Source organism: Odocoileus virginianus, chromosome 5 (assembly GCF_023699985.2).
Source record: "Odocoileus virginianus isolate 20LAN1187 ecotype Illinois chromosome 5, Ovbor_1.2, whole genome shotgun sequence".
Taxonomy (NCBI): Eukaryota; Metazoa; Chordata; class Mammalia; order Artiodactyla; family Cervidae; genus Odocoileus; species Odocoileus virginianus.
In genome coordinates, this window is record NC_069678.1 from 11,760,386 (window position 1) to 11,788,231 (window position 27,846).

The 27,846-nt window shown below is 53.5% G+C and overlaps 2 protein-coding genes across 5 annotated transcripts; one reads left to right on the forward strand and one right to left on the reverse strand.

The window, feature by feature from the left end:
• Positions 1–7: 7 nt before the first annotated feature.
• Positions 8–11,590, reverse strand: DCST2 (DC-STAMP domain containing 2). The gene is made up of 15 exons (XM_020912377.2): positions 11,275–11,590; positions 10,936–11,106; positions 10,556–10,657; positions 10,120–10,317; positions 9,525–9,590; positions 8,823–9,036; positions 8,489–8,646; positions 7,603–7,767; positions 6,186–6,353; positions 5,953–6,053; positions 4,902–5,032; positions 3,796–3,923; positions 3,351–3,444; positions 3,106–3,243; positions 8–233 (listed from the first exon to the last, which is right to left on the reverse strand). Exons 1-15 carry the CDS (start codon positions 11,540–11,542, stop codon positions 188–190), a joined length of 2,148 nt encoding a protein of 715 aa, XP_020768036.2. The 5' UTR covers positions 11,543–11,590; the 3' UTR covers positions 8–187.
• Positions 11,591–11,653: 63 nt separating this feature from the next.
• Positions 11,654–27,738, forward strand: DCST1 (DC-STAMP domain containing 1). 4 transcript variants are annotated; one of them, XM_020912520.2, is made up of 16 exons: positions 11,654–11,903; positions 12,224–12,349; positions 12,418–12,492; positions 17,174–17,302; positions 17,655–17,794; positions 18,554–18,767; positions 18,853–18,996; positions 19,656–19,777; positions 20,167–20,324; positions 22,367–22,466; positions 22,605–22,700; positions 22,817–22,943; positions 23,562–23,678; positions 24,169–24,311; positions 24,429–24,542; positions 27,425–27,738. In XM_020912520.2, exons 1-16 carry the CDS (start codon positions 11,846–11,848, stop codon positions 27,674–27,676), a joined length of 2,115 nt encoding a protein of 704 aa, XP_020768179.2. In that variant the 5' UTR covers positions 11,654–11,845; the 3' UTR covers positions 27,677–27,738. The 4 variants fall into 4 exon arrangements, with proteins under 4 accessions (XP_020768179.2, XP_020768175.2, XP_020768180.2 ...); XM_020912516.2 differs by having other exon boundaries at positions 24,169–24,542; XM_070467444.1 differs by lacking the exon at positions 11,654–11,903 and having other exon boundaries at positions 11,915–12,349.
• The last annotated feature ends 108 nt before the right edge of the window (positions 27,739–27,846 follow it).

Below are 27,846 nucleotides of genomic sequence, written 5' to 3' on the forward strand. Positions count from 1 at the left end.
ACTTGTGTCCACCTTTGGTTTCTTTATTTTGGAGGTAAGTGGGAGGGATGGGGAGGAGAGGGAAATGAGAGACAGGGGGACTGCAGGTTCTGAAGCAGGGGAGGGGCTGCTTTGTGGGCAGAGGATTTCTGAGGTGGTCAGTGGGGCTTAGGGAGAGGCTGACAGACTGGGCCTCAGGTGGGGGTGGCTACCTGTGCCTTCTCTCCTGAGGCCCCTTCTCCTCATCCAGGTCACTAGTGAGGAAAGGAAGAGGGTGGCCCAGTCACCAGTATTTTGTTTTCACAGGTGACCTCCTGCCTCCTGCCCCTGCCCTGTCTATTCAGATTTGGCTCCTTTTATCTTCCAGCCACTGCGGCTCTCACAGGCCCCTCCAAGGCAAGGCAGCTTGTGTCTGTAGATATCTTCTGACTTTAGGCTGAGAGATGAGTGGGCAATGATGTGCCCAAGGTCATGTGCTTTGCAAGGGCAGAACCAGTAGTGACCTTGGAAATAACACTCACTCAAGGCTGTAGTGATCCTCCCTGGCCACCCGGCTTTTAACTTCATTGAGCCCTCTGGAACCACTCAAAATAAAACTTTCCTTCCCCTTCAACCTCTGAATTCATTACTAACTTCCGGTGCCCCATTCATACTGGAATGTGACCACTGGACAGTTTTCTCTTCAGTCCTCCCAAGTGGAGGTTGCTCGTCTTTCTCAGACTTGGCATGCCTCTGGCATATTGCAAAGCCCTTGGCTGCCATGGAAGCTACACTCCCAGGCTGTGCCTATCTCCCCAGGCCCTGCCGACATCCTGCCATACCCATCCAGGGTGCTGGTACCAGGCTTGAGCCGCTCTTGTGGCCCAGCTGCCTTCTCGCTGGTGGGCAGACTCTTCCAACACACTGGCCTCCCAATCCTCAACCTCCTTGGCCATAATGACCTTCCTCTCCGCTCCTACTCGGACATCACCCTCAATCTTGGCCACTCTCTGGATTTATCCCCCGGATTCTTCCTGGGCCTGGCCCATTGTCTGCATCCCTCCTGGCCTCGGCTTTAACACCCCAGCAACACATAGACCTTGGACTGCCCTCTGGGGTCTCAACCCCTTTTTCTTCCCCAGTCATCTTAGATACTCTGACTAAAGCACCCCAATTCTCACCCCATCATCTCCTGACCGGCCCAGAAAAAGCCTTCAACCTTGGAAACCCATTCATGGCTACCACATTTGCTTGAGAAAACCACGTATCCAAGCACTCTGGAGTCTGTCATTACACGTGATGATTTTCAACTTCATCTCAGCCTTTAACGCTCCCTGCAAAGCTCTTAACCTCCCCAGTTGGCTCCTTTGCACACTCCCCAAGGCAAGCATTTCAACCTCCACCACCCACTCCTTGAAACCTTTATTCCACTCCCAGCCCCATTCTTTACTGTTTCAGCAGGTGTGCATGCCTCCTATCCCCACCCCCAGTCCCCACCCCCACCCCCTCACCCTGAGAAAAGCAAGGCCACCAGACTGGAGCAGGCTCAGCTCTGCTGGGAGGAACATGCCCTCTCCCCTCCTGCCTCGGGCGAGCCCGGTCCTATTTGAGGCCACCCTGTTCACCTGGCCCTAGATCCCATCTCTCCGGCATCTCTCACTCTTCAACACTTTTTTCATCTCTGAAATCCTCAAATCTCCCCATACTTGGGTAAAGAAAAAGCTTTTTATTGGATAAAGAAAAATCTTTTAGGTTCCCTTCAAGCTACTTTCTTGTTCTATGAAGCTAACTCTCTCCTCTTTACCATCAAGCTTCCTTTTTTAAACTACAGCAGTTATATTAAAAAAAAAAAAAAAAAAAGAATTCCCAAACTTCTTGCAACAGTGACACAGAGCCATGTACCCTGTTTCTGAGTCCTCTCTACCAGTCACCCCCCTCAACCCACGACGACTGGTTTTGGCCTTCCCCACACCATGAGAAATATTCCCAGAAGCCACTCCAGGAATCTCTTGACCACTGAATTCAATGGCCGGTCTTTAGGCCTCATCCTACTCGCTCATCTCACAGCATTGGACCCGGCTCTCTGTTGCTGAGTCTCTCCCCTCCTTGGTTTGTGAAGGGGCGCCTCAGGGTCCTGTCCCTGCCCCCTCCTCTGTTGCCCTGCCCTCCACCAGGGTGATCCAGCTCATCTCTCTCAGTGTCCAAGTCAACAACCCCCCAAAAGATACCTCTGGCCCAGAGCCCTGCCCTTTTCTAACTGTCCCCTGGGCATTCCCAGTGGATTCCCTACAGATACCTGAAAGGTCTAGAACTGGGCCATTCTTTCTGCAGAACCTGTTTCTCCTCTTGCCCTAACACCACCCAGTTCCGAACACAAGCTCCCTGTCATTCTCAGCACCTCAATCCTGAGGCCATCACCAACTTTTCCTGAGCTAAGACAGCCTCCTCTCTGGTCTCCCTGCTCCCACCCTGCCTCCACTCTGCCTTCTTAGCTTGTTGCCCCAAAAGACAAATACGAATACATCACTTTCTGACTGAGGATCTTCAGGTGGTAAACTGAGGCCCTCTCCCGCCTCTCCCCGCCTTGATGGCCAACCTCATCTCCCAGTATGCTCTGTTGTCTCCACCCAGCCACAAATACACCCCTCCCTGACCCTCCCCCACCTCTAAGTGTCCCCTATTCTCCAGACTCACACAAGCCTCCCCCTGGAATGTTCTCTTGCACGCCTCAGCCTAACAAACCCTCTGGCTTCCAGGCTTCATCCTACTGGATAATCTCACAGCATTTGATATACTTGGCTCTCTGAGTGAAAATCAAACCCACCTACTTTTTTGACTTCTTTCGTGAAGCCTTCATTAATATCCCTCCATCCCAAACTGGGTGTTCTGTCCTCTGTGCTTCCCAGAGCCTGCTTCACTCCTCACTTGGGGCGCTCTCTACATTGTCACTTATCTACTTGATGCCACTCTCCCCCACTCACCCCGGGACAGGGGTGCTGACCCAGCAGGCACGGGGCAAACCTCCCTCCCCCCACCTCTTTTATCTCTCCAGCTCTAGCAGAGGGCCAGGCACCCAAGAAACCCTTGATAAATGTGACTGAACATGCTTAGGCCTCTCAGCCCCCACTCCTGAAGTGTGCTGCTCACCTGGATTCCGACGTGGAATCTGATGAGAGGGTCCTGCCCAGCGCTTCCAGCTGCTGCCGCAGGAGCACCTCCTGCTCAGGACCCTTTCGGTGGGCGGCAGCCAGCCATAGGCGGGGGCCCTCCTCGTCACTGGAGTCCCTTTTGAGAAGCCTCCCATCTCAGTGGCCCACAGAAGTCCTGCAGGAGGGGTGGCCGCTCCCACTGCCCCCACAGTCTCTAGCCAGCCCATGTCGCCTGAGACTCACAGCTCTAGGTCCAGCCCCTCCTGGTAGGAGAGGGGAGATGCACACACGGAGCAGGTGTTGTCCAGGAGACGGAAGCAGGAGAGACAGAAGAGACCTGGAGGAGGCCAGGAGGGGAGAAATTGAACTTGCTCCCCCACCCCCACCCCGGCACTGTGCTCCCGAGCTTTCAGCCCTTGCCTCCCCAACTCCACCCAAGGGGGAGACCATTCGTCACACCATGCACTCTGGGAACTGCTGCAATACCACTTGCATAGGAATTCTACTTGCACTGGAGGATTAAGACACACAGAGAAAAGGACCTACCTGAGGGTTCCGTGTAAATGAGGACATGCATCATAACGAAGGAAGGGGTACAAAAGGTGAGGCACAGAAGTCCATAAAAGCTGATTGTCAAATACAAATGCTGAGAGCCCCAGCAGAGAGGCATCCTCCCCGGAACTCTCACCTCCGCAGCCTGGGGTACTGCAGGCCACCAAATTCTCTGTGTCCCTCTCGTCCTGGGGCTGCCCACAGCCCAGGCAGTAGGTCTGACGCTGGCTGAAGTGGCTGATAAATGGAACCAGGCAGGAACACCTGAGGAGAGGGGTCCCAGACACTAAGTAGGTCGGCTCAATATATCTGGACAAAAATATAATTAAAAAAGATGCGTACACCCCTCTGCTCACAGCAGCACTATTCACAATAGCCAAGACGTGGAAACAGCCTAAATGTCCATGGACAGATGAATGGATAAAGAAGATGTGGCACATTTATACTGTGGAATACGACTCAGCCAGGAAAAGAGTGAAGCAATGCCATTTGCAGCGACATGGATGGACCTGGAGATTCTCATACCAAATGAAGTCAGAAACAGAAAGAAAGATAAATACTGTATGATAACACTTATTTGTGGAATCTAACATATGTAACAGATGAACTTTTATGAAACAGACTCACAGACAGACATGGATAACAGACTTGTGGTTTCCAAGGGGGAGGGGGAAGGGAGCGATGGAGTGGGAGTTTTGGGTTAGCAGATGCAAACTAGTATATATAGAATGGTAAATAACAAAGTCCTACTGTATAACACAGGGAACCATATTCTACATTCTGTGATAAACCATAACAAAAAAAGGAATATTTTTTTTTAAAAGAGTGTATATGTGTGGATGGCTGAATCACTTTGCTATATAGTACAGAAGAAATTAACACATTATTGTAAATCAACTATATTACAATTTTTTAATTAATTAATTTTTTTAAAAAGCAGGCCAGTCCAGCTGGCCTAACTAACCCTCATCCTCTCCAGTATCACCCTCCAAATCAAAGGTGGGTCTCCCTACAGTCTAACCTCCATCCCTCCGACCCATAGCAAGAACCTCCCTTCTTCCTGTCCTCCTCCTCCTCTGACTCCCCACCCCTACAAAGTCTCATCCCCAATGCATTCATGAATGAGCACCGTCTTCAACCAAATCTCTGGACACCTAGGAAGGATAGTGATCCATTCTGACCTCTGGCTCTTTTTCTACTCCCTCTCACTCCACTTCCCATAGGGAAAGACAGTGGGCTTACCGTCCGGCCAGCACATGGAGGATGCTCATATGGCCATGGTCAGCTGCCCGTCTCCTCACTGATCGATGCAGGGCAGCCAGCAGCTTGGTTCGGCGGCTCAGAAGTGCATTGTAGAGGTAGGAGATCCTCTCCTGGTGGAAGGGAAGTCAAGGATGGGGTCCCCTTGATCCTGTCTGCCTGGAATGCCCTTTGCATTCACCCCTACCCCTTACCTTTACCTTCTGTCCATTTCCTATGACTCCTTGTAGGCTTGGCTCAATAGACTTCAGGGCTTCCCTAGGTGGACTCACCCATCCCCTCCTCCGGGTTTCCATAGCACTTTATTTATTCCTTAACAAAAACACTTTTTTCTTTCTCTTTTCTTTGGCTGTGCTCCACGGTTTGTGGGGTCTTAATTCTCCAACCAGGGATCGCACCCTCACCCTCTCGCCCCCTGCAGAGGGACCTCAGAGTCTTAATCACTGGATGGCCAGGGAATTTCCTAAAAACACTTTTTTCATTGTAACGGTCTTGTTAAAACCCTGTCCAACCTGCCTCGAGACTGTGTCTGGTTCATCTCTGCATCCTTGAGCCACCAGCATGGTGACTTGCATTCAGTAGGTGCTCAATGAGTCATGAGTAAGTAAACAAATGGCAGGTTCTCATTCCTACCTCAACACCAGCATGGCTCCTGCCCCCCAGGGTTGGTTTGTTTGTTTGTTTTGTTTTTAAGTTATTTGTTTATTTGGCTGCACCAGATCCTTAGTTTTGGCATGTGGGGTCTAGTTCCCTGAACAGAATCAAACCTGGGCCTCCTGAATTGGGAGCGTGGACTCTGAGCCACTGGACCACCAGGGAAGTCCCCTTCCCCAGGATTTTAACAAAACTTCAGAAGCAAGATTTATCTCTAGAGGTACCATCTCTCCCTTCTGCAGTCCAGGTCATTTGCTTTGGGGTTCAACCAGAGGGAGAGAGCTGGGCTGCAGAAGGCTTTTGAACTCCCCCATACCAAGACAGCCAGCCAGGAGCTTAGCCCCCTGGGGGGAGCAGGAACTGGCCTCGGCCCCCTCACCTGCTCCCGAGGTGGGTAGTAGGAGGCACAGATGAGCCGCCGCAGCCGACTGACATAGTTGCCGAACAAAGTGACAAAGAAGCAAAGGCCATACATGACGCCTGGGGGCACAGCAGACCCAGTAAGCTGCTGCTGGGGGGCACCAGGTGCCAGCCACACTCACCCTCAGCGGACTGTGCCCCTCGTGCCCTTAATTGTGTCTGTCCCCCCAGCGCCCTTGGAGGTGTGGATACCGATGACTATGTAACCGGTGGAGTCAGGCTCTGAGGGATGCATACGGCAGCGTCGGGATAGGACGGTGATGTTGCTTTGCTGGAGGACATCGAATGCCGACACTAGGTCTCGGTAAATCTTCCCCGTGGAGCCAGTGCCTTCCACGGTTATGGATATAAACACAGGGCCTGGGTACCAAGACACTATGTGAGGGATGTTCTTGGAAGCTGCCCACTCCACCACACACAAAAGACCACACCTTCTGGAGGGTGCAAGTGGGTGGTACGAAGCATAGAGATGGCCCCCCTGGAGGCCCCAGGCACCCTCATGGTGCTCCAGGCCCCAACATCAGCTCCTAGAAACTAGGCCTGGCTCCATGGTCCAGAGCTGGCTGGCACTGGTACCTACCTGGTCTGCCTTCTCAGGCCATCAGATCTGAAATGAACTTGATAGCCTGTGAGTTCATGCCCAGACTCCATGACCACCCAGAAACATTTATTTTAAAGCATTTGTTGGGGGAGGGGAGGTTTGGGAGTGTGGGATTAGCAGATGCAAGCTACTATATATAGGATGGATAAACAAGGTCCTACTATGTGGCACAGGGAACTATAGTCAATATCCTGTGATAAATCATAATAGAAAAGAATATGAAAAGGAATATATATATATATATATGTATATTTATATATATAACTGAATCTCTTTGCCATACAGCAGAAGTTAAAACATTGTAAGTCAACTGTATTTCAATGAAATTTTTAAAAAATTTTCAAAAATAAAGCATTTGTGAAGCACTGACTGTGTAGCAGGTATTGATGCATGCTCAGTCACTTCAGTCATGTCCGACTTTGTGACCCCACAGAGTGTAGTTCTCCAGGCTCCTCTGTCCATGGAATTCTCTAGGCAAGAACACTGGAGTGGGTTGCCATGCCCTTCTCCAAGCAGGTATTGAACTAAGGGCTTTATCGATTGTTTCGAGTTTGGGTTTTTTTGTTTTTGTTTTACTTTTTCTGTTGGGCCTCTGGCATAAAGGATTAGATTAATTCTGTTCTGTGGTTTGTGGCACGCTGTCAATCCAAGGTCCACCAGGCACTCACACATGTGGTCTCATCTGTGCAGAGCCACCCAGACACGTTGCTACCATTACTGTCTCATGGTTCAGATGAGGCAACTGAAGGTCTGGGAGGTTGAGCAAACTGCTCAAGGTCACCATCTGGTAAAGGACACTACTGAGATTTGACCCCAGGCCAGGCTGACTTTAGAGCTTGTGTTTTCCTCTACTGTGTTATGGTGTAATCTTGAACTGGGCACAGGGGTTACCAGGCAGAGGATGGGGTTGGAGGAGGGGCAATGTCAGGGGCTGGTAAGTAGCAGTGACAGGGGGACATTCAGGCAATCCCCCAGGATTGAGGAAGCTAGGGAAGTTTGGGCACTCACTTCGGGCCACAATCTCCCCCTGCAGGTGGTACCGAGCCAGGTCCAGGACCCAGAAGACGGCATAGTCCAGGAAGACCAGGAACAACACGAGCAGGAGGTGCCGGACAAGGTGGAAGATCGCCAGGATGCAAAAAATCTGCTCCCACCGGGACAATAAGATGGAGCCTGCATGGGGGAAGCCTGGTCAGGAGGACGCTCTGCAGTTCTCCTACCCACCAGACCCCAGCTCCTACAGAGACCTCCCTCCTGGAGGCAGCTCCTGCCCCTCATCAGACTGGTCCTGTCTGCTCATCTGGAAGATGCGGAAGCTGTGAGGACCCCTGCGCAAGAGTGGGAAAGAAGCACTCTTCCTGGGCAGGGCCTCCATGGCTCAAGATACACACCTAGTATTTTCACCTTGACCTGGTGGTCTGTTTTCAGTCTCCAGGAATCCTCCCTTCTAAGGCATCCCTGGTACCCTTATGTGGTTCCCCACCCCCTACTTCAGAGACAGCACTGCTCCCCACCTCCCCACTGGCTGCATCACCTCCATATCAGCGTGCATGCACGTTCTTGCTCACCACCTCCAAAAGCCTCCCCAGCTTCATTTCCCTTGCTCCACATCCACTCCCCACACATTCTTCCCTCTGTCTTGACATCCAGGGTGCTTCCAGAAGCATCACCTGCCCCTCTTCTCTTTGTCTGCGTGCTCTGAGACCCCTCCCCCCTTTTAGGCTGAAACTTCCCAAGGACAGGGTTGTGTCTCCCCCACCTCCTGAGCCTGAAATTTCCTTCTTCTCTGTTGTCCCCCATCTCCGGCCCTGCCCTGAGCCAGGCCTGTGCTCAGCACTTCTGGGCAGAGCAGTAGGGTTGGAGGGAGCCTATCTCCGGGTCTTCGGGGCCTTGCCTGGCTGGATGTAGTGTCTGGCCTCATGGGCAGTGAGCGGCAGCACCGTGGGCAATCCCGCCCTGGAGCGGACAGCCTCCATGCGCAGGAATCGGCTGGTGATGTAGATGTTGTCGAAATTGTCCCAGTTCAGGTAACCGTATCGGTAATACAGGGCTCTGGTGGGACACACGTGAGGCTCTTCAGCAGCCCCAACCAGACATCCCAGGGTACCACACTCCCCACTCTCACCCCTGCCCACGAGCTCCAGCCTCCCAGGATGCCATGGGGACAAGCTGGCCCCCAACAGCCCTAGCTCCCACCCCTACATGGGAGGGGCCCTCCAGCCTCTCACTGGAGGTAAAGAAGCAGGAACAGCAGAGGTGTGGTGTAGCCCATCAGAGCCAAGGCCTCTCGGACGCGGTACAGCTTCATGCTGACGGCTTCAGAGAGGTCCAGAGCTACCTGGGACAGGCTCCGAGAGGCGTTGAGATCCACAGAGAAGTAATGGGTGGCTGTCATGTTGAACTCAAACTCTTGACGCACTCGGTTAATCAAATTCCTCACAGCTGAGGCCCCGTGTCCAGGGGAGATTGCGAGCAAGGAGAGTTACAAGGGGGCAGGGCTGTACCCTGGAGGGGCCTGGCCAGCCCAGGGGTCCCATGGCTCCCAGGTCAGCTAAACCCCCAGTGTTGGGACCTACAGTGGACTGAGGGGGGGACAGAGCCTCCACAGTCTATGCCATGGCCGATGCACACTTAGCACCAGGCTTCTGCCTTCATAAGGAACATCACAGCGACCTGCCTCAGCTGCAGGGGGCCCCACTTCTCTCCCCAGCTCCTGCTCTCAAGTCAGGCTTTGATGAAGCACCCTGTCTTCACTGGGCCCCAATTTTCTAATCTGTACGGCATGGACATTGGCCTGGGTAACCTCTGGAGGTCTTTTCCTGAATTCTCATCAGCGGATGGGGAGCACTCCTGGGCTGGCACATGCCGGGATGAGGGAGGGAGGCCTCCGAGGGGCACCGCATGAGTAGGGCTAGGCAGGGATCACTTACGGGTGCTGATAGTCTCTCGCACGAAGGTCTGGATATACCCAGGGATGATGCAGAACACCTGGACCACTGAGAGCCAAGACTGAATGTCAGGAGGGGCAGAGGGACGCAGCCTGTCTCTCCAATCTCCAGAGACCTTGCTCTCACAGGGCCCCCCGGCTTTTCACTGTTCCTGCTGGCCTCCACATCAGCTCAAAACCTTTTGGCTTCTTCTTACTACCCCACCCTCCACATTGGTTTTCCCCCTACCTGCCCCCTCTAATCCTGCATGGTGCCCAGCATCCTTGTTGGTCCCATATTTATTGCCCCCCATTAGTCCCCTGGAAGGGGGCTTCCCACGTGGCCCAGTGGTAAAGAATTCACCTGCAAGGCAGGAGACATGGATTTGATCCCTGGAGAAGGAAATGGCAACCCACCCCAGTGTTCCTGCCTGGGAAATCCCATGGACAGAGGAGCCTGGAGGGCTACAGTCCATGGGGTCGCAGAGTCAGACACAACTAAACTCACACACACTACTATTACACTATTGGTCATTCACCCAACTGATCCCTACATTTGCCGGGCCCCCCTTCCTGCCAGTAAGTCCATATTCTCTCACCACTGGCAAGTCCACAGAGCATCAGCTTGAAGGGCATGAGCACGAAGCACAGGTGGTAGGCTTGTGGTATGACCTTCATGCAGCTGTCCTTGGCGTCATCAAAGACCCGAGCACACTTCAAGTAGGGGTTGCCCAGCTCCGAGTTGCACACATCGCCGATGTGCAGGAGCCAATACCACACGTTCCGCAGGGCCCTGGCTGGAAATGGCTGCGGGGCTGGTACCCAGGAGTCCTGCAGCATCTTCTCAGGGGGCTTGGGGGAAACACCCGGGCAGCACCCAGAGCCGGAAAGGCCCGTGGTCAGGGGCCAGGCTGTTCTTTATCCAGTGGGGTCTAGTCAGCACTCTGGCAGGGCCCAAGAAGTCCTGGATGGGGGTGAGGGTGAGGAGACTGGGTAAATCCTGGCCCCCCAAAACAGACATGCTACCGTGCTGACCTACGTGCTTCACGCCATCCATGATTGACCGGAAGAACTTTCGGACCCGGTCAGCCACCTGCTTGGCTCTCTGGGCAATGGCTTTAATCTTGTTCAGAGCACCTGAGAGGCAAGGGCAGGGGTCCGGTCGGGTCTCCTCCTCTAGCGGCTGGCTCTAACCATTGCCCTGGAGTAGGGGGTGGAGCGGGGGAGCTGCCCGGATGCTGGGGTCTGGGAGATAGTCCATCTGGCAGTGGAGCGGGCCAGAGAGTGAGGGTCAGGGGGTCCTGCTGGATGCTTTGAGGTTAAAGCCCAGGACCAACAGAGAGGAATGGAGCGAGAGGACTGTGAAGGCGCAGGCTGAGGGGAGCTCGGGGGCCCGTGGAAGTTGGCGGCCTTACTGACGAGCGGCTGCTTGGCCCTCTCCAGCACTTTGGCGGTCTGGTTCAGGGCCAGTTCTGCCCCACAGGCCACAGCCTCGCTGGCCTGGGTGAAGTTGCGCAGGGTGTTGGCACAAGGCCCTTGTAACACCAACCCAAAGGCAGCCACCAACAGCAGTGTCCGGCCCTGCTCTGGGGAGAGAGCACCATGGGAACCAAGCCGGCAGCCTTGCCCATGGCAGCATATACAAGTGCCATACGGAAGCCAGCAGGGCCTCCTTCGACCACCCTCTTCCGCAGGATCCCTCCTGCCCCAGCCCCTCCACCAGGCCCACCCCCTGCACTGGGCGCCAGACTCACTGGAGAAGGCCTGGGGCAGCAGCAGGAGGACAGTGACCCGGACCTGGCGGGAGAATCCCATGCCTAGACTAAGGAAAGCGGCCAAAGTGAGGGTGCCCACCAGGCAGCCCCAGGGGCTGTGCCCTTCCACCAGCAGCTCCAGGAGCCCATAGGCTGTGGCCAGGGACAAGCCCAGGATAAAGCCCCCCGTGCTGCGGACCACAGCCCGAGCCCTGCTGGGCCCCTCTGCCTCCAAGGGGTGCAACGCATCCTTCGTGGCCTTGGACATGGCTGAGGCAACCAAATGTTTGCCTGTCTCCAGGCGAGGCCCACCAGGTTCTGTGGCTCTTTAAAGGCCCTAGAATTTCTCACCATATTCTAAGGTTCCGAGGGGCTTTTACCGTGTGTGTCTTGGAATTCTTTATCTAGTTGCAAAGGGATAGGTAGGTCTCTATCATTTTATAGCTGAGGGCTTAAAAGACACAGCCCTCAGACAGGCTGTGGGTGAGGCAGAGGAGACAGAAGCCAAACCTCTGATCCAAAGACATCCTCGAGCTTTCTGGAATGAGAGAGAGCTCCCCATAGCAGACTCATGGCCATCAGACCTCATCAAAATGGAGCAAAAGGGCAAAGGAAGCTACCCCACACCAGTGAGTCAGTCACCAGAGACCCCGGCCCTTCCCAGTGACTTCCAGCAACTCCTGGCCCCCACTCCTCTCCCACCCCTTCCCCCACTTTGGGGGCCCCCAGCCTCCACCCTGCTCATCCAGTGCCACCCTCCTCTGGCCTAGCCCTTTCTTCTTCTCTCTCTCGTGTCTGCCCCACTTCCCCAGGGTCCCCCGAGTTCCAGCCACCCTCATCCAGATTCCCCCAGCCTCCACCCCTCTGCCACCCCTAATCCTAATGAACCATGTCCCAGCCAGAAGAGTGGTATGTTGGCCCTGCTGGGCTAAACCGTTTGACCCCTCAGCGGTGCAGGGGTTCCTGAACTGGGGGCTGCCCAGATCCTGTAACCAATTCCTATGGCGCCAGCCGGGTGAGTTTCCCGTCAGTGCTTTCCTGCTGGGGGCAGGCACCGGAGGGCTCCTGGCCATAGGTGAGTACGGAGCAGAGGTCAGAGGTGGGGCGCACCTTTTGACCTTTGGCTGAACCCTGTATCTTTAGGTCTCTTTCAGCTTCTGGTGAACCCTATGAACATCTATGAAGATCAGAAGATGGTGACGTTGTACAGCTTGGTGGGTTAGTGCTGGGCTAAGCGCAGGGATGCAGCACAGCCCTGGGTGCCCAGGAAGGAATCTCCTCTTGTTTCTTCTGTTCCCAAGTGTGCCTTGTAATTTCAGCCTCGTCTTGGATTTTGAAGGGAGATCAGAGGGAAGAGGCCCCAGTCTGCAGAAGACACAGTCTTTGCCCACAAGAGTCTCCCCAGTCTGAGGGCCTCCCTATTAACCCCTATGTGTGTGATCAGTCATGTCCGACTCTTCACAACCCCACAGACTGTAGCCCGCCAGGCTTTTGGGTCCGTGGGATTCTCCAGGCAAGAATACTGGAGTGGGTTGCCATTCCCTCCTCCAAAGATTAACCCCCATGATAAACCCCAAAACCATTCATAATCCCCATCTCTCCTGACCTCTCTGATCTTGTTTCCTGCTGCTTCTGATAAATTCAATTCATTCATTCACTCATTCATTTAGCACTAACTGAGCACCTTCTGAGGATTCATTCATCAGTGAACAAGGTTGACAAGCACTTAACTCATTTTTTAAATTTTAGACCCCTAGAGTTTATAATATATATAACACACATTACATACACATATATACATTATGGTATATAGTGCATACCTGTGTGTATATATATGTATGTGCAGTAACTGCTATAAATTTATAATGATTTTTTTTAATTGACATATAGTTGATGTACAATATTATGTTAATTTCAGGTGTACGATATAGTGATTTGACGCTTGCATACATTATAAAATGATCACCACAATAAGTCTAAGAACCATCTTTCCCTGTACAAAATTTTTACGATATTATTGAACATATTCTTTTTAATTGAAGTATAGTTAATTTGAAATGTTATATTAGTTTCAGGTGTACAACATTTTGATTCAGCATCCTTATAGATTGTACTCCATTTAAAGTTATTGTAAAATATTGGCCATATTTCCTATTGACCAAATTCCTTGTTATATATCTCTGACTTATTTATTATATAACTGGAGGCTTGTACCTCTTAATTCCTTTTAACTATTCCCCCACACACACCCAGTTTTTTCAGTTTACATTCTCTTTCTTTCTTTCTTTTTTTATATTCTCTTTCAAGTTTACATTCTAGTGGAAAGAGTTAGACAATAAATGAAGAAATAGACAAGAGCATTTTGGATGGTTATAAGTGGTATGAAAAACGTAAACCAGGGGAATGTGATAGAAAGGGATTCGGAATTAGCTGGGGAGTAGTCAGGGAAGGCTTCTTAGAGAAGGTGACATGTGAAGGGAGACCTTGTATCAAGAGGAGCTGAGACACAGGAACAGAAAACCCACCTAAAAGTGGTTTAACCATAGAGGAAATTTATTATCTCATTTAACAAGTTTTAAGGTAGAGTAGTTTTGGAATTTGGATAATTTGGCAGCTCAGTAAACCCACCAAGGACCAAGCTTCCTTTTGACTTTTTTCTCTGCCATTTTTGGCCTGTAGATCGTTCCTCTTCAGGTCACCAAATGGCTGCAGCAAATCCAGACACCATGTCCCCATATGACAATATCAAAAGATCAGAGCATTCCTTCCTCGTGTCTCCTATAAGAACAGAGAACTTCCTGTAACCCCCCAGCCGACTTCCCCCACACCTCTTTGGTCAGAACTGCACCATGTGTCCTTTCTAACCCTCTCCCAAGCACGGGGCACGGACGTGGCATCATCCCAAGCTCACTGAATCAACTCCTTCTATGGGGCTCCAACAGGAAACTACTTTCTCTCTGACCACTGTTTTCCAACATTTCTCCCCACTGATGACCTCTCACACAGACCCTTAGCTTTCTGGTGATTTTCATCTAGAAGATCTAGTCTTGCTTCAGTAATTATGACCATTTTCGGGGCTTAAAAGGTCCAGTCCTGTCTACGTCAAGATTTCAATCTCACATCATTCTCAAACATCTTCCCTTCTGACCACGCCCTTGCCCCGAAGCGCGGGCCTGATCGTGGAGTGGGGTCCTGTGGCAGACAAGAAGCACAGCCTGCTCACTCACTTTTTTTCTCCACTTCCTTCCCTTTCTGGCTCTTCTGATGTCAGAAAGGGGATTAGAAGAATTAGAGGAAAAGGGACAAAAGTCTGAAGTCATCGATACTGTTAGAATTCCCCCGCCTCTGTGCGGCACTCCCTCACACCCTGGCCGTCTCAGGGGGCCCTGTTCATGGTCTGGCTGGAGACTCTGTGTGGACCGTGCTGGGCCCAGTTTCCTGCGGAGGGCAGTTCTATTTGACTGACCTTGAACGAAGCTCGCTTTAGTTCCTCCAGGCCACCTGCAGACTCTTATTTTTGGATGCCTCCCCCTGAACAGGCAGCCCTCTGAGATGGGACCCCACAGATGGCTTTGAGGCCTGCTGCCCTATTTCCCAGGTGGCGCTAGTGGTAAAGAACCTGCCTGCCAATGCAGGAGACATAAGAGATGCAGTTTCGATCCTTGGGTTGGGAAGATCCCCTGAAGGAGGGCATGGCAGCCCACTCCAGTGAATACTCCAGTATTCACGCCTGCAGAATACCATGGACAGAGGAGCCTGGCGGGCTAGAGTCCATGGGGTCTCAGAGAGTCTGGATGATGGAGGAGACTTAACATGCCCTCTATATGTCCCAAAGGAAACGTCCTTGCCCTCCCAAACGGGGAACACAGGACCCCTTGAAGTCGCCCCCTCCCCGTCATGATGAGAAGCACCACTCTCCATGTGCACATTTCCCCCATACTCCTGGGAGGCCCTGCTGACCTCTGAACGCTCCTGCCTCTGTGCTCTGGGGCAGCCCCGGGGTGGCCCTGCCAGGCTCTGCAGCTCAGCGGGTGTCCAGTTGGGAGGGGTAAGCCGGGTTCCCCTTCTTGCAACACCAGCCTCAGAAGGGTGCTCTCGGAGTCTGTCACTTGCCATGAGGAAGTGAACACCCATCCTCCCCACAGCCTCTCCTCCTATGTCTGCCTGCTCTAACCACTTCCCTCCACTTCCAGATAATTCTGATTTCTGGCCCTGTCTTTGTCTAGGCTGGTTGGGGTAGAAGGGTGAGACACCAGTTTTGCTCTTTGGGGAATGCCCAGATAGCAAACTCCATGAGGCTCTCTTTAGAAGGCAGAGCAGCCCTCGGTCAACAATCACCCTCAGAAAGTAGGGTCACTATTTGTCAACTATCATCCTCAGCTTGAGTCTTGGCCAAAAGGCCAAGACCACAGAATCACTCCCCTTTCGATGTCCTACTATAGCATGCTTGGGTTAGACGGATCCAGATTTACCCCCAGGGGCCAGAGTAGGGACAGGCCATTGCCCTGGAACAAAACCCAAGTTGTGTTAGCAAGGAAGAAGGGAGAACAAACCATGGGTGGCACCCGGCAGGGTTTGCAGCAAACCTGTATGACGAGGTAGAGCCGGCCAGGTGAAGGCTAGGGGGAGGAGTGCTCCTGGCAGGGGGAACAGCCAGGGTAAAGACCTGAGAGGACGCGGGAGCTTGGCAAATTCCAGAAACAGCAACAAGGCCAGTGTGGGCGGACGTGGTGGGCGAAGGGCTGAATAGGATGAGATCACCTCAGAAGGTGGGAAGGGGCCAGATCAGGAGAGCCTGGTGATCGTGTTAGAGGAGTCCAGATTTGACCCGAAGCAGAGATGGGACGTCATTGCATGGTTTCAAGCAGAGCAGGGACCATGATCCGATTTTTGTTTTTGTAAGATCACTCTGGCTGCCTCATGAAAATTGAAATCTAGGCTAGCAAGAGAGGAAGTAAAGGACGAGGCAGCTCCCATGAGAGACACTGGGGACCCCATAAGGGCCGAGCAGAGAGAGAGGAGGGTACAGACTAGGGCTCTGCCTTGGCCAACTTTGGGAGAACACTCCAGCCACACAGGAACCTTCTAGGTTCCCTGACCAGTTTGAGCTACTCCTTTGGCTTGGAATGCCTCGCAGCACTTACTCATCGTCCAGGCCCAGCTGTCACATCGCCTCCTGTGTCCGGCCTTCCCAGCCCCACCCTCCCCGCAGAAATGCCTGCTCCCTCCTGGGCTCCCACAGCCCTCCACAGCACCTCCCCGCGCACTTAGCACCGGGTGTTGCAGTCATTTGTTTACCCGTCTGTCTCTCTCCCTGGATTATGAGCTTCAAGGAGCTCACTGTCTCCCTGCAGAGACCACAGGGAGACACATGTGAAACTGCCGAAACACACCAGGAGGTAGACGACTAAAGGCTAAAATTAGGGACAGAGCTGTAGGTGTCAGAGCGCAGGGAATATCGAGGTGGCTGTGACCTCTCTTCCGACTGCTCTGAGCACCAGCGCCTGTTTCCAGAATTCACCTCTTGCTCTCTCTGCCCCCTCAGTACCTAGGGTACCTGGGAGTCCAGCCTGGAAAGGGAAAGTGTTGGCCCCCTCCCCTAACACAAATACACACACTCGTATATACGCACCAAGTCAATCACTGACCCTGGCTTTTCAGTCTCTGGCCTCCTTTCCAAGCCCTTCCGGAGGCTGGCACACAGTCGAACTCTATAAACGGCTGTTCGGTAGATGAATGCATGAGTGGCCTGAAGGCCTATCAGAGCTAGAGTGACTGGGACAAGGGCAGTATGGTGATGGTTCTAGACAGGAGTTGTGGGAGGTGGGTGCTCTGCTAAACTTGGTGGGGGAGGCAGCTTCCTTACTCTGCCCCGCCACTTCCTGGGCTCTCCTGACAGGCTTGGGGGTCGTAGGCTGGGGGACCTCGCCTCACATTCGCTGTGCCAGCCTTCTGCTAATACCCAAGATGCTGGGCAAAGAGGGCAGGCTCTTTGTACTGGGATATGCCTTGGCTGCCATCTATGAGGGTGAGTGTGTGCCTCTGGGTGCCAGTTAGTGACACTGAAGCAATGACTCTTGGTGGGCTATCCATCGAGAGCCAGGCTTGTTGAAGAGCAAAGAGTGGGGGGGTCTTATCCCAGCTGTTCTGACTTGTGTATCCCGTGAGAGAGTTCCTCTGAGTCTCTGAGCCTCCTTCATTTACAAAAAGAAAAAAAAAAAAATCAGGGGTTGAATGAGATAACCTCTCACCAGCTTCTGGGCCCCATCAATGTACGGTTCTAGAAGGTGGTCACCGCCCGCAGAGTGGGAGCTCAGAATGGGCTGAAGAAAGTTAATTGGCTCTAGAGGGAGGTAATCTACCAGGGCATCTTCCCCCAGGACCAGTGGCCAACCTGCGGCACAACCTCAACGAGGTGATAGCATCGCTCGGCTGCACGGTGGAGCTGCAGATCAACAACACCCGCACAGCTTGGCGTGTCTCCACAGCCCCCCTGCGGGCGGTGTTCAAGGACTTGCTGGTCAGGACCCTACACGGCAGGGTCTAGGGGCCCCTCTCCTCACAGGGCCTAGATGACCTGAGCTGAGAGCTGGGACCCTGGACTTATAGTTACACAACAGGGCTTGTGGTACAGGCATTTGGGGCAGAACTGTTCCCAAACATTGCAGGATGTGCCCTGGTCTCTGGGCATTAAATGGCAGAAGAGCTCCTACCCCCCAACCACTGGGACACATCCCACACACATTCCCAAACACCCAAGTAGGTAGTGTTCTGGGCAGCTGAGGTAGAATGTCAGGAAATTGGGGGCCCTGGCCTTGAGGAGTTGGGAAACTTTGAGAGTCAGGGGATGAGGGAATAGGGTACTGGAAGACTGAAGATTGGGGTCTGGAAAAATTGGAAAGTTGAAGCGTTGGGAAGACAAGGACCTCGGGGCTTCAGAGTTGGGACAGTGGAGATGACACAGTGGCCTGAGAGAGTAGCGGTGAGGGGTAAAGTCAAGGGCCTGGGGAACCTTCCTTGACTAGCAAGGATCTGGAACAGGAGACCTTGGGAGGAGCTGGGAGCCTGGGAGGCGAGTAGAGCAGAGGCACCTGGGGAGGGGAGAGGGCTCCCAAGGACTACAAACAGTGGAGAATCTGAGATGAGAGCCCGTCTCCAGGCCTCGGCTCCTTATAGCTGGAGGAAAGAGCCCGAGGCTGGGCTGATGGGGACGAACAGGCTGTTGGGCACAGAAGCTCCAAGTTGCCATGCCGGACCCCTTTCCTCCCTCCAACCCCAGAGCAGCAAAGAGTCACTGAAAGCCGAGACTCACAACATCACCAACTCCTTTGAGGAACTGGATGCCCAGGTGAACAGTGAGAGCGGATTCTCACCCAAGGATGCCGAGGGCTCAGAGACAGCCCCAGGTGGAGAGGCCCCCTTTGCCTCAGCCTTCAGACACCACCTGTCTACACAGAAGATGTATGAGCTGAAGACTAAGCTGCGCTGCTCCTGTGAGCGGGGGTCCCTGGGCAGGCAGGGGCCCGGGCGTTGGCTCAGGGTGTGGGGACCTCAGACCCCCGTTGGCCCTTCCTGCAGATGTGGTGAACAAGGCCATGTTCAGCTGCCGCCGCTGGTTTGACCAAAAGCATGGAGCTTGTATGCAGCGCATCTGGGTACCCCTCCTCAACCACCTACTCTGCCTGCCCATGAAGTTCAAGTTCTTCTGCAGCATTGCCAAGGGTGAGCACAAGGGTGAGGCAGGAGGATGGGGAGCACCAGGGCTAGGGATCTGAGTCCTGGGGGACCCTGGGAAGGTGTCAGTCAGGAAGGCAGTCAGGAGGGGAGGCTTTGGGCTCTGAGGACATAGCATCCTTAGGGCCCAGCGCCTCCAGCTGACTAGATTTGTGACTCAGGTAAGTTCCTGCTTTGTCTCTTCATCTGAAAGATGGACATCATGATAGTACTTATCCCATTAGGGGTCTTGAGGATTTAAGGAGACAATACATGTGAAGCAGCTGACAGAGCCGGCACACAGAGGAACTGCTCTGTTACGTGTTGGCTATCATAATTAGTGTTTGGTACGGTCATAGACAGGTGAAAAAAATGGGGGAAGAATTCAAGGGGAGCGAAGAAGGGAAAAACTCAAGGTGGTAGAAAGCCATGGGCAGGGAATTCCCTTTTAGTCCAGTGGTTAAGACTCCAACGGTTAGGACTCCAGGCTGTCACTGCCAAGAGCCAAGGTTCAATCCCTGGCCTGGGAACTAAGATTCCATAAGTCGCACCAAAAAATGAAAAGAAAGAAAGAAAGTCACGGGCAGAGAGACAAAAGCAGTAGGATGAACAGGATCACGGGGAAGGGAGGACTGGAGGCCCCCTGACCCGGCCCCACTGCCCACCAGTGATGGAAGTTTGGTGCCGTGGTCGCATCCCAGTGGAAGGCAACTTTGGGCAGACCTATGACTCCCTCAACCAGTCTATTCATGGCCTGGAGGGGGAATTTTCAGCAACTATTAACCTCAAGGTAAGAAATGGGCAGTGAGAGGTGGGGGGGATAGGGAGTGGGAGGAGGAGGGCACAGGAACAGGATGCGAGGACGAGCGGGCGAGGACGCCGGAGAGGTGGCTGGTGAGGGAGGGGACGGGGTGGGGAGTGGTGGAGGCGTTGGATGACAGGGAGGGGGAGGGTGTCCAGCCTGTGGGAAGGGTCAGCCAGGTGTGAGAGGGTGTCAGCTCACAGAGGTGCAGAGGAGCAAGACTGTGTCAAGGAGGGTGGCGAACAGGAGGCAGGGGCAGCCCTGAAGTTCCTGGGAGGAGGAGAGCGTGAGTGAAGCATCCCGGGGGGAAGAGAAGCCACAGAGAGTCTGGGAAGCTGGGTCTGGGCCTCTGAGGCAGCGCCTGTGCCGCCCACCAGGAGGAGAAGCGGGCTGGGGTGCTGGGCCTCAACACGAGCTGGAGACACGTGAGCAGCGAGGTGCGGGACTACGTCAGACGCCAGGAGGCCCAGCTCGAGTGGACCCTGGGGCTGCTGCACGTGCTGCTCTCCTGCACCTTCCTGCTGGTCCTGCACGCGTGAGTCCTCAGCCTCTGCCCAGCCCCGGCCTCCTGCTGGCCGTGCCCCGAGGGAGGCCCCAGGAATGGAGCTGCAGAGCCCCCCTCCGACTGAGTCTGAACGCTCTTCGCCTTTGACTTTGCCTCTTTACAAAGCTGGGTTCGTTGTTTACACAAAATTAAAGGAAATGTGGACATTTTGTCAGAAGAAACGTTACCCCCTGTTCCCACCACCTTAAAAGGGCGACCGTCTTCATTTATCTACCTCCTTCCGGCCTTTATCCCAACGCTGACTTCTTTTTTTTTTTAACTTTTAGCTTTGACTTTTGATTTTTTTTTCTTGCCCTTCATATTCCCCTTGGCTCTGACTTTGTGCCATTTTTATCGTCCAATTCTGCTTTCATTTTCTCCCGCCTGCTGTGTTGGCAGCTACTTTCCCTCCATTTGGACCAAAGTCCTCAACCCCACCCAGCCTGGCGTCCAGCTGGGCTGCCCTGGGCCTCACTCTGCTTCCCTGCCGACCTCTGGACCCTCTGTTTCCTGTCTCTAGCCCCACGAGCCTGAGATGGGCAGGGGCTGGACAAGGGAAGCCGCAGGGGCTCCTGCTCCTTCTGCCCCTGTTTGCGGGGCCTAGACGGCAAGTGAGTGTTTATGTGTGTGTCCAGAGGCCTGTAGGAGGACAAAGATGAATGAGCCATAGTTCTGCCCTCAAGACGCTCGTGGTTGACGGGAAGTAGGAGAGGCGTCCACAAGACAGAGATGATTCAAAGGCTGTACTATGGACAGATATGGGAGCTGAGGAAGTGCCCCTGAAAGGGCCATAACTGAGCTTCAAAAGGCTGCAGATGGGGAGCCACGGCCAAGAAGAGGAAAAGTCTTCTCTTGGGTCAGGAATCCAGCATTTGTGGGATGTGGACGGCAGAAGCTGTGGTTGAGGACCCGGCGTAGTCAGAACAGTCTGGAAATCTCTGCAGAAGGGCCCTGAACCGCCCCCCAGTGGCAAGGTTGCAGGCTGTACTGGAGCAGCCTGGAGGCAGGGAGGCCAAGGTGGGTCAGAGGTTAGGGAGCCAGGCTGGAACGGAGGTGGGGGGGCGTGGCAGGAAGTTGGCCTGAAATGGAGGGAGGGTGGGGGAAGGTGCAGAGCCAGCTTGCGGAGGGAAGGAAGGAGGTACAGAGTCAAAAGCCACTTCCAGGCTTTCAACCTGGGTGAGGTCACTCATTGAAGGGGCTGAGGCGGGGAGGGATGGAGACCCGGCTCCGGAGGCCCAGACCCAGCAGTGGTAGGTCTCCCCACAAGGGGGCGCTCACAGTCTTTCTTTGCATTTATAGACATTTCTCTCTTGAAAGGCAAAGATGTGGATTTTTACAGGGTCCCAGAACCAATAGCATTGGAAATCATGTTTCACAGTTTACAGAGCTTATTTAATGTACTTTTACAGTTTTAAACACATTTCCAACAATTAACATTTTTCCTCAGGAAACTGAAGCATTATGTGGGACTTTGAGAGATAACACAGAAAAGCTACGTCTGCGCGTGCACACACGCTCACACAGAAAATATCGCTTTACTCAGGGGTGTATCAGTGGAGAAGGGAAATGATGGTTGAAATGAGATGTGCTTCAAGTGAGCTCCCAGGAGATGTTTTGAGGGCTCAGCCAAGAGGCAGGGGCTTGAGAGGTGAACGTGGGAGTCGGTGGATCCGGCCATTTCTGCATCCTTGGGGGATTTTCCTTGTCTCCATCCTTTGCTCCTAATATTTCCTCTGCTTGATATTCTTCCTGAAAATTCCATGCCTGGGAGACCTTCCCCTACCTCCCAGGCACACACACGCACTTACACAACCCCCCCTCCCGTCCTCCCCTCTGTTCTGTCTCAGCAGTATATGTGCATGTTTTTCATGGGACTGCAGGGCTGCTGGAGGGCAGGGCAGGGCTTTCTTCTCCCAGGACACAGACGGTGCTTGGTGCGTGCTGGGCGGTCGGCTGACTGACCGACCACATCAGGGAAGCCCGTGGTTGGGGGTTGGTAAACCTGGAGGCGATGGAGACACTCTCATCCACAGGTGCTTCTCCTACATGGACAGCTATAACGGGGACATCCGCTTCGACAACATCTACATCAGCACCTACTTCTGTCAGATCGATGAACGCAGAAAGAAGCTAGTGAGTGTGCGCAGCCTTGCCCAAGAGTGCCCTGTCCCGTTCTCTGGGTGGCATCCTGCTCCAGGAGGGCAGAGGGGAAGAGGAGAGGGTGCTCAGCATTTCTCACCACCCTGAGAAACGTGGGGACGTTTCTCCCAGGGCAAGCAGACGCTGCTGCCACTCCGCAAAGCCGAGAAGAAAACCGTCATCTTCCCCTGGGACCCCACGATCCAGGCCGCAGAAATGAGAAATGTGGTGAGGATGGCATGGAGGCAGGACCCCAGATCCTACTAGAGGCAGGGGTCTGGGGGTGGAGGGCAGAGAGGGCTCAGTGGCACTGCCCAGCTCCGCCCCTCCTGCTCCCTGGCCAGTTAAGGGAGCTCATGGAGACACTGCCCGTGCTGCTGCTGCTGCTGGTGCTCTGTGGCCTGGACTGGGCTCTCTACTCCATCTTCGACACTATCCGCCACCACTCCTTCGTGCAGTACTCCTTCCGCAGTGAGCCCAGCCCCCGCTCCAGGCTCCAGGCCCAAGGAGACAACCCCCTGGAGAACTCCCACCCTTGCACAGCCACCCCACCCCAATTCTTCCAATTTTTAAAAAATTTCTTTCATTTGGCTGCATTAGGTCTTAGCTGTGGCTCATGGGCTTCTCTATAGTTGTGGTGCATGGCTTCCAGAGCACGGGCTCAGCAGCTGTGGCTCCCAGGCTTAGTTCCCTCACGGCATGTGGGAGCTCGGGTCCCCAACCAGGGATGGAACCCTGCGCTGGAAGGCAGATTCTTAAGCACTGGACCACGAAGGAAGTCCCCAGTTCTTCCAGTTTTGTCATTTCCTTCTGCTTCTCAGCCCCTACCTGCCCACCTTAGGGTCAAATATCAGCCCTGCAACTTGACAGCTGTCACTGGGAGCCTCAGTTTCCACTCCCCTTTGTATCTGTCAAAAGGAGGCATTAGTAATCAGTGAAGGGATGGAAAGTCCTGTGCAGTTGAGAAGTATTGCTATGCCTTGACCTCTCCCCTCCATCCAGTCCCCATCCTGCCCCATCTCCATAACTCTAACTCTCTCCTGACTCCCCCACTCCCCACACACACCACGACCCCTATCCTGGCATCAGGCAGTCATAAACTGGAAGTGAAAGTCGGGGGAGACTCCATGCTTGCCAGGCTTCTTCGGAATACCATCGGAGCCCTGAACACCTCCTCTGAGATGGTGGTGGACTCAAACAACATGCGTGAGTGATGCTGAAAGTTTGGATCAGAGGAATTGATGGCTGGGGGCCAGGGGAGAGGAGGCAGGCGGGGTGTTTCCAAAACAAAGAGTTAGGGGACTGGGCCTTGGCTATGGTGAAATGGGGGTCGGTGTGTTTGCATTGGAGAATCAGAGTAGGAAACATCAGGTCAAGCTTGAAGGATTGGAGGATGACAGGCTTGGGTCAGAGGAGTCCAGAGGGTCCCCCAGAGTCCCAGCCCTCTGGAGCAATGCCTTTCAATAGAACTTTCTGCCGTGATGGAAAATTTCTACGTCTGTGCCATGTTGAACAAATAGCTTCCTGGGCCTAATGACTACCATACTGCAACAAAGCTCTTCAGGGTGAGGGGCAGGCAGGAAGACAACAGGGTAATCAGAGACCTAACCCACACCCCATGAACGTGGGGAATTCAGTGCAGAGTCGCGGCCAGCCGGCCCGGGCCACACCCTGACAGGCCCGCCTCCTCCCCCAGCCTGCCTGCCCCAGCCCGTGCCCCTGAGCACCAGGGCCTATTTGAAAGCCGCGCTACCAAGTGGCCTCCTAGTGTGTCTCTGCCTGCTCCAGGCTTTCGGCTACCGGCTCCGGAGGGTCATCGCAGCATTCTACTTCCCCAAGGTGTGCCCCCCACAACCTCTCCACCCCTGGGTGCGCACACACTGGCCTGCGCCCAGCTCCCCATCAGCCGCACCTCGGGGGATGTCTTCCTCCTCTGTGCTGTCTCCTTGGCCCCAGCGAGAAAAGAAGCGGGTCCTGTTCCTCTACAATGACCTCCTGAGGAAGAGAGCAGCCTTCACCCAGCTGAGGAGGGCTACCATCCTGAGGCGGGCAAGACAGCAGAGGGCTCCAGTGAGTCCAGGCCTGCGCCTCTGGGTCTAAGAACTGGAGGGGGGGGGCATCTCCCCTTAGTCCCTCCAGCCCCTACCAAGGTCCCGAGTCTACTGACGCTCAGTGAGTTCTGATGGCGGGCATGCAAAGGCCTTGGTCATCCAGTGCCTGGAGGTCAAGGCTGTGTCCATATCTGTACCCAGGATTCAGCCCAGCCTGAGGTCCTAAGTGGACCATAGGGCTGTGCTGTGCGTGGTTACTCAGCCATGTCTGACTCTTTGCAACCCCATGGACTGTAGTCTGCCAGGCTGCTCTATACATGGGATTCTCCAGGCAAGAATACTGGGATGGGTTGCCATGCCCTCCTCCAGGGGATCTTCCCAAGCCAGGGATCAAACCCAGGTCTCCTGAATTGCAGGCAGATTCTTTACTATCTGGGCCACCAGGGAAGCCCAAGAATACTGGAGTGGGTAGCCTATCCCTTCTCCAGGGAATCTTCCTGACCCAGGAATCGAACCGGGGTCTCCTGCATTGCAGGTGAATCTTTTACCAACTGAGCCACCAGGGACACCTGGACCATAGAGAAGCAGGCAAAAAGGAGGAATCAGATTTGATACAGTTGGGTCAAAGAAAAGCAAGACAGGTTCATCAGAAACAAGGGGCCCAAGGCAAAGCCACAGGTTCTTCTGAGAGGACTTCAGATTAGAAGCTCAGTGCTGTTCCAGCAGAGGGGGGTGGGAGGTGTGGAGGGTGTGAGGAGGTGGCATAGGTGAGGGGACTCAGGTGGACTGGAGATCAGGGAGGCCTCATGAAGAGGCATGTGGTGTACAGAAAGAGCACACAGTCAGCAGAACCAGGCTTCAGTCCACACGCCCTCATTAAGCTTTGTAACCTTGGCCATGGTCTTCACTGGACCTCAGTTTTTCCCTCTGCAGAATGGGGAGGTTGGACAACTCTATGAGGCCTGCTCACTAGAGATCAGTAATAGAGTGGTGGTCAGGTGTGAGGCTCTGGTGCCAGAGAGATTTTTTTTTGTTTAATATAAAGATATCTTTTTTTAAAAAAGATATTATTTACTTATTTGGCAGTGCCAGGTCTTAGTTGTGTCATGCAGCATCTTTAGTTGCGGTATGTGAAGTCTTAGTTGCAGCAGGTGGGATCTAGTTCCCTGACCAGAGATGGAACCCAGGCCTCCTGCATTTGGAGTCTTAGCCACTGGACCACCAGGGAAATCCCTAGAGAGCCTAGGTTTGAATCCTGGCCTCTCCCCTTATTACTGCGACAATTGTGTGATCTTGAGCACTGACTTAAATGCTGAGTCTTGGTTTTTCCCTTCTGTAAAATGGACTTAAATACTCCATCTATTTGTAGTAAGGATTAAGTGAGTTTCACTCATTTAATCACAGTGCAGGTGCATAGCAAGTTATATATATGTGTGTTAGTTGTCATTGTCTGAAAATGATCACCTCTCCAAGCCATCAGTTTTTTTAAGCTGAAAAGAGATCTGCCTTACATAGTTATTGTTTGGATTGAATTAATTTACTTATAGTTTCTTGGTGAAAGTGATATCGCTCAGTCATGTCCAACTCTTTGCGACCCCATGGACTGTAGCCTACCAGAGTTCTCCGTCCATGGGATTTTCCAGGCAAGAGTACCGAAGTGGGCTGCCATTTCCTTCTCCAGGGGATCTTCCTGACCCAGGGATTAAACCTGGATCTCCTGCATTGCAGACAGACGCTTTACCGTCTGAGCCACCAAGGAAGCACCCCAGTTTCTTGGTACGGGGCCCAATATCATTTAAAAACACAAGGAGCAGCCACTTTTATTTAATCAGCCCTAAAAAAGCTCATAAAAGTGAGAGACCATGTTTGCTTAAATTTTTCCTCCAGCTCCTAGGCCCCCCTCCCCCCAAGTCCCATGACATACAGTAGAGGCTGGATGAATGTCTGATGAACATACTGATACTATGGGAGGAGCTGAGCTCCATGTCCTTCTAGTCCATTGTCTTGATCCAGATGTCCTAAGAAACTCACTCAAAATGAACATGTGATTCCATGACCAGATCATGGAGTTAACTGGATTTTGATGGGCAGATGGAAATGTAAAGGGCATTCATTCCCAGTTGAGGAAGCAGAATGTGCAAGGACTCAGAGTCCAAAGGAAATGCCAACCAAGTGCAGGGCTTGAAGTCTAAGGAGGAACCGGCACAGAGCATGTAAAGTTCAGGGAGAGGTAAGTTGGAGCAGAGGCTAGAAAGGGACCAGACTGTGGAAGGCCCAGAAGGCCAAGGCCAGGAGTCCTGCCTTTGCTTGGCAGGCAGTGGGGCCCCTGGAGTTTCTTGAGCAAAGAGTGACCTGATAAGGTGGCCTGAGAATTCCTGGAAAACGTGTGGAGAGAGGGTGGAAGACAGAGAGAGCATAATGAGCCAGGCTTATAATTTGGAATCAGGGTACCTGGATCCAGACAGGTTTTACTGTTCAGTCTGTGCCTTTGAGAAAGTCATTTAACATTTATGAGATTCAGTTTTCTCATCTGTAAAGTAGGAGAACACAGTAGTGATAGTCTTATCTGCCCTACTCACTTCTCAGCCTCACGGTGAGGATCAAATAAGACGATTTACGATTTACCGGAGAGTACATGTGATGATGGTTGTGGCTGTTACCGGCTGTATCCTCTCACTCCGCACCACGAAGTGAGGGAGGCTCTCCAGGACCGACTTCCATAGAACCCTTGCCCTCCAGGGCTCTTCTTTGCAAAATCCAGCTTCCTCCAACATATGGGCATAGTCAGGTCTTGAGACTTCAGATAAGAAGCGCTTCTCCAAAAAGAAGCGCTGTTCTCCACCTCCCCATCTTTCTCGCCTGCTCCCCAACCGGCTCTAAACCCGCCTTGCTTCTCAACAGCGCCGCCATCTGGTTGACATCCTGCACCGCTGCTGCCCGCTCTTGCGCCCCTTGCTGCGCCGCCGATGCGTGGTGTGCCAAGCACCCGAGACGCCCGAGTCCTACGTGTGCCCTACACCGAACTGCGAGGCAGTGTACTGCCGCTCGTGCTGGAATGACATGCGGCAGCGGTGCCCGGCCTGCACACCCCGCGAGGAGCTCTCCTCCTCCGCCTACAGCGACAGCAACGATGATGCTACCTACGCGGAATGAAGGGGCGTCTTACTCGCTCTCCCATCCGCTCCTTCCTGTTTAATAAAATGCTTCATACACTCCTGCTGCCCGCGCTTCGCAGGCGTCCGGTACCGGAGGGTGAGCTAGGCAGTCGGGAGAACCAGCCCACCTGATCCGGCAGGGCCCGGCTGCGGTCGTGAGAGCGGAGG

What these genes read in the sequence shown, in the direction of transcription:
- DCST2 (XM_020912377.2), bottom strand. Translation starts at nt 11,542, where the DNA reads ATGTCCAAGGCCACGAAGGATGCGTTGCACCCCTTGGAGGCAGAGGGG. An exon ending in CAGACACTACATCCAGCCAG is followed by an intron (nt 7,768 to 8,488) that starts GCAAGGCCCCGA and finishes TCCCCCATGCAG; the next exon opens with GCTCCATCTTATTGTCCCGG. An exon ending in GATTCCACGTCGGAATCCAG is followed by an intron (nt 234 to 3,105) that starts GTGAGCAGCACA and finishes TTTCCTCACTAG; the next exon opens with TGACCTGGATGAGGAGAAGG.
- DCST1 (XM_020912516.2), top strand. Translation starts at nt 11,846, where the DNA reads ATGGCCATCAGACCTCATCAAAATGGAGCAAAAGGGCAAAGGAAGCTA. An exon ending in ATGAACGCAGAAAGAAGCTA is followed by an intron (nt 22,467 to 22,604) that starts GTGAGTGTGCGC and finishes CGTTTCTCCCAG; the next exon opens with GGCAAGCAGACGCTGCTGCC. An exon ending in CAAGACAGCAGAGGGCTCCA is followed by an intron (nt 24,543 to 27,424) that starts GTGAGTCCAGGC and finishes GCTTCTCAACAG; the next exon opens with CGCCGCCATCTGGTTGACAT.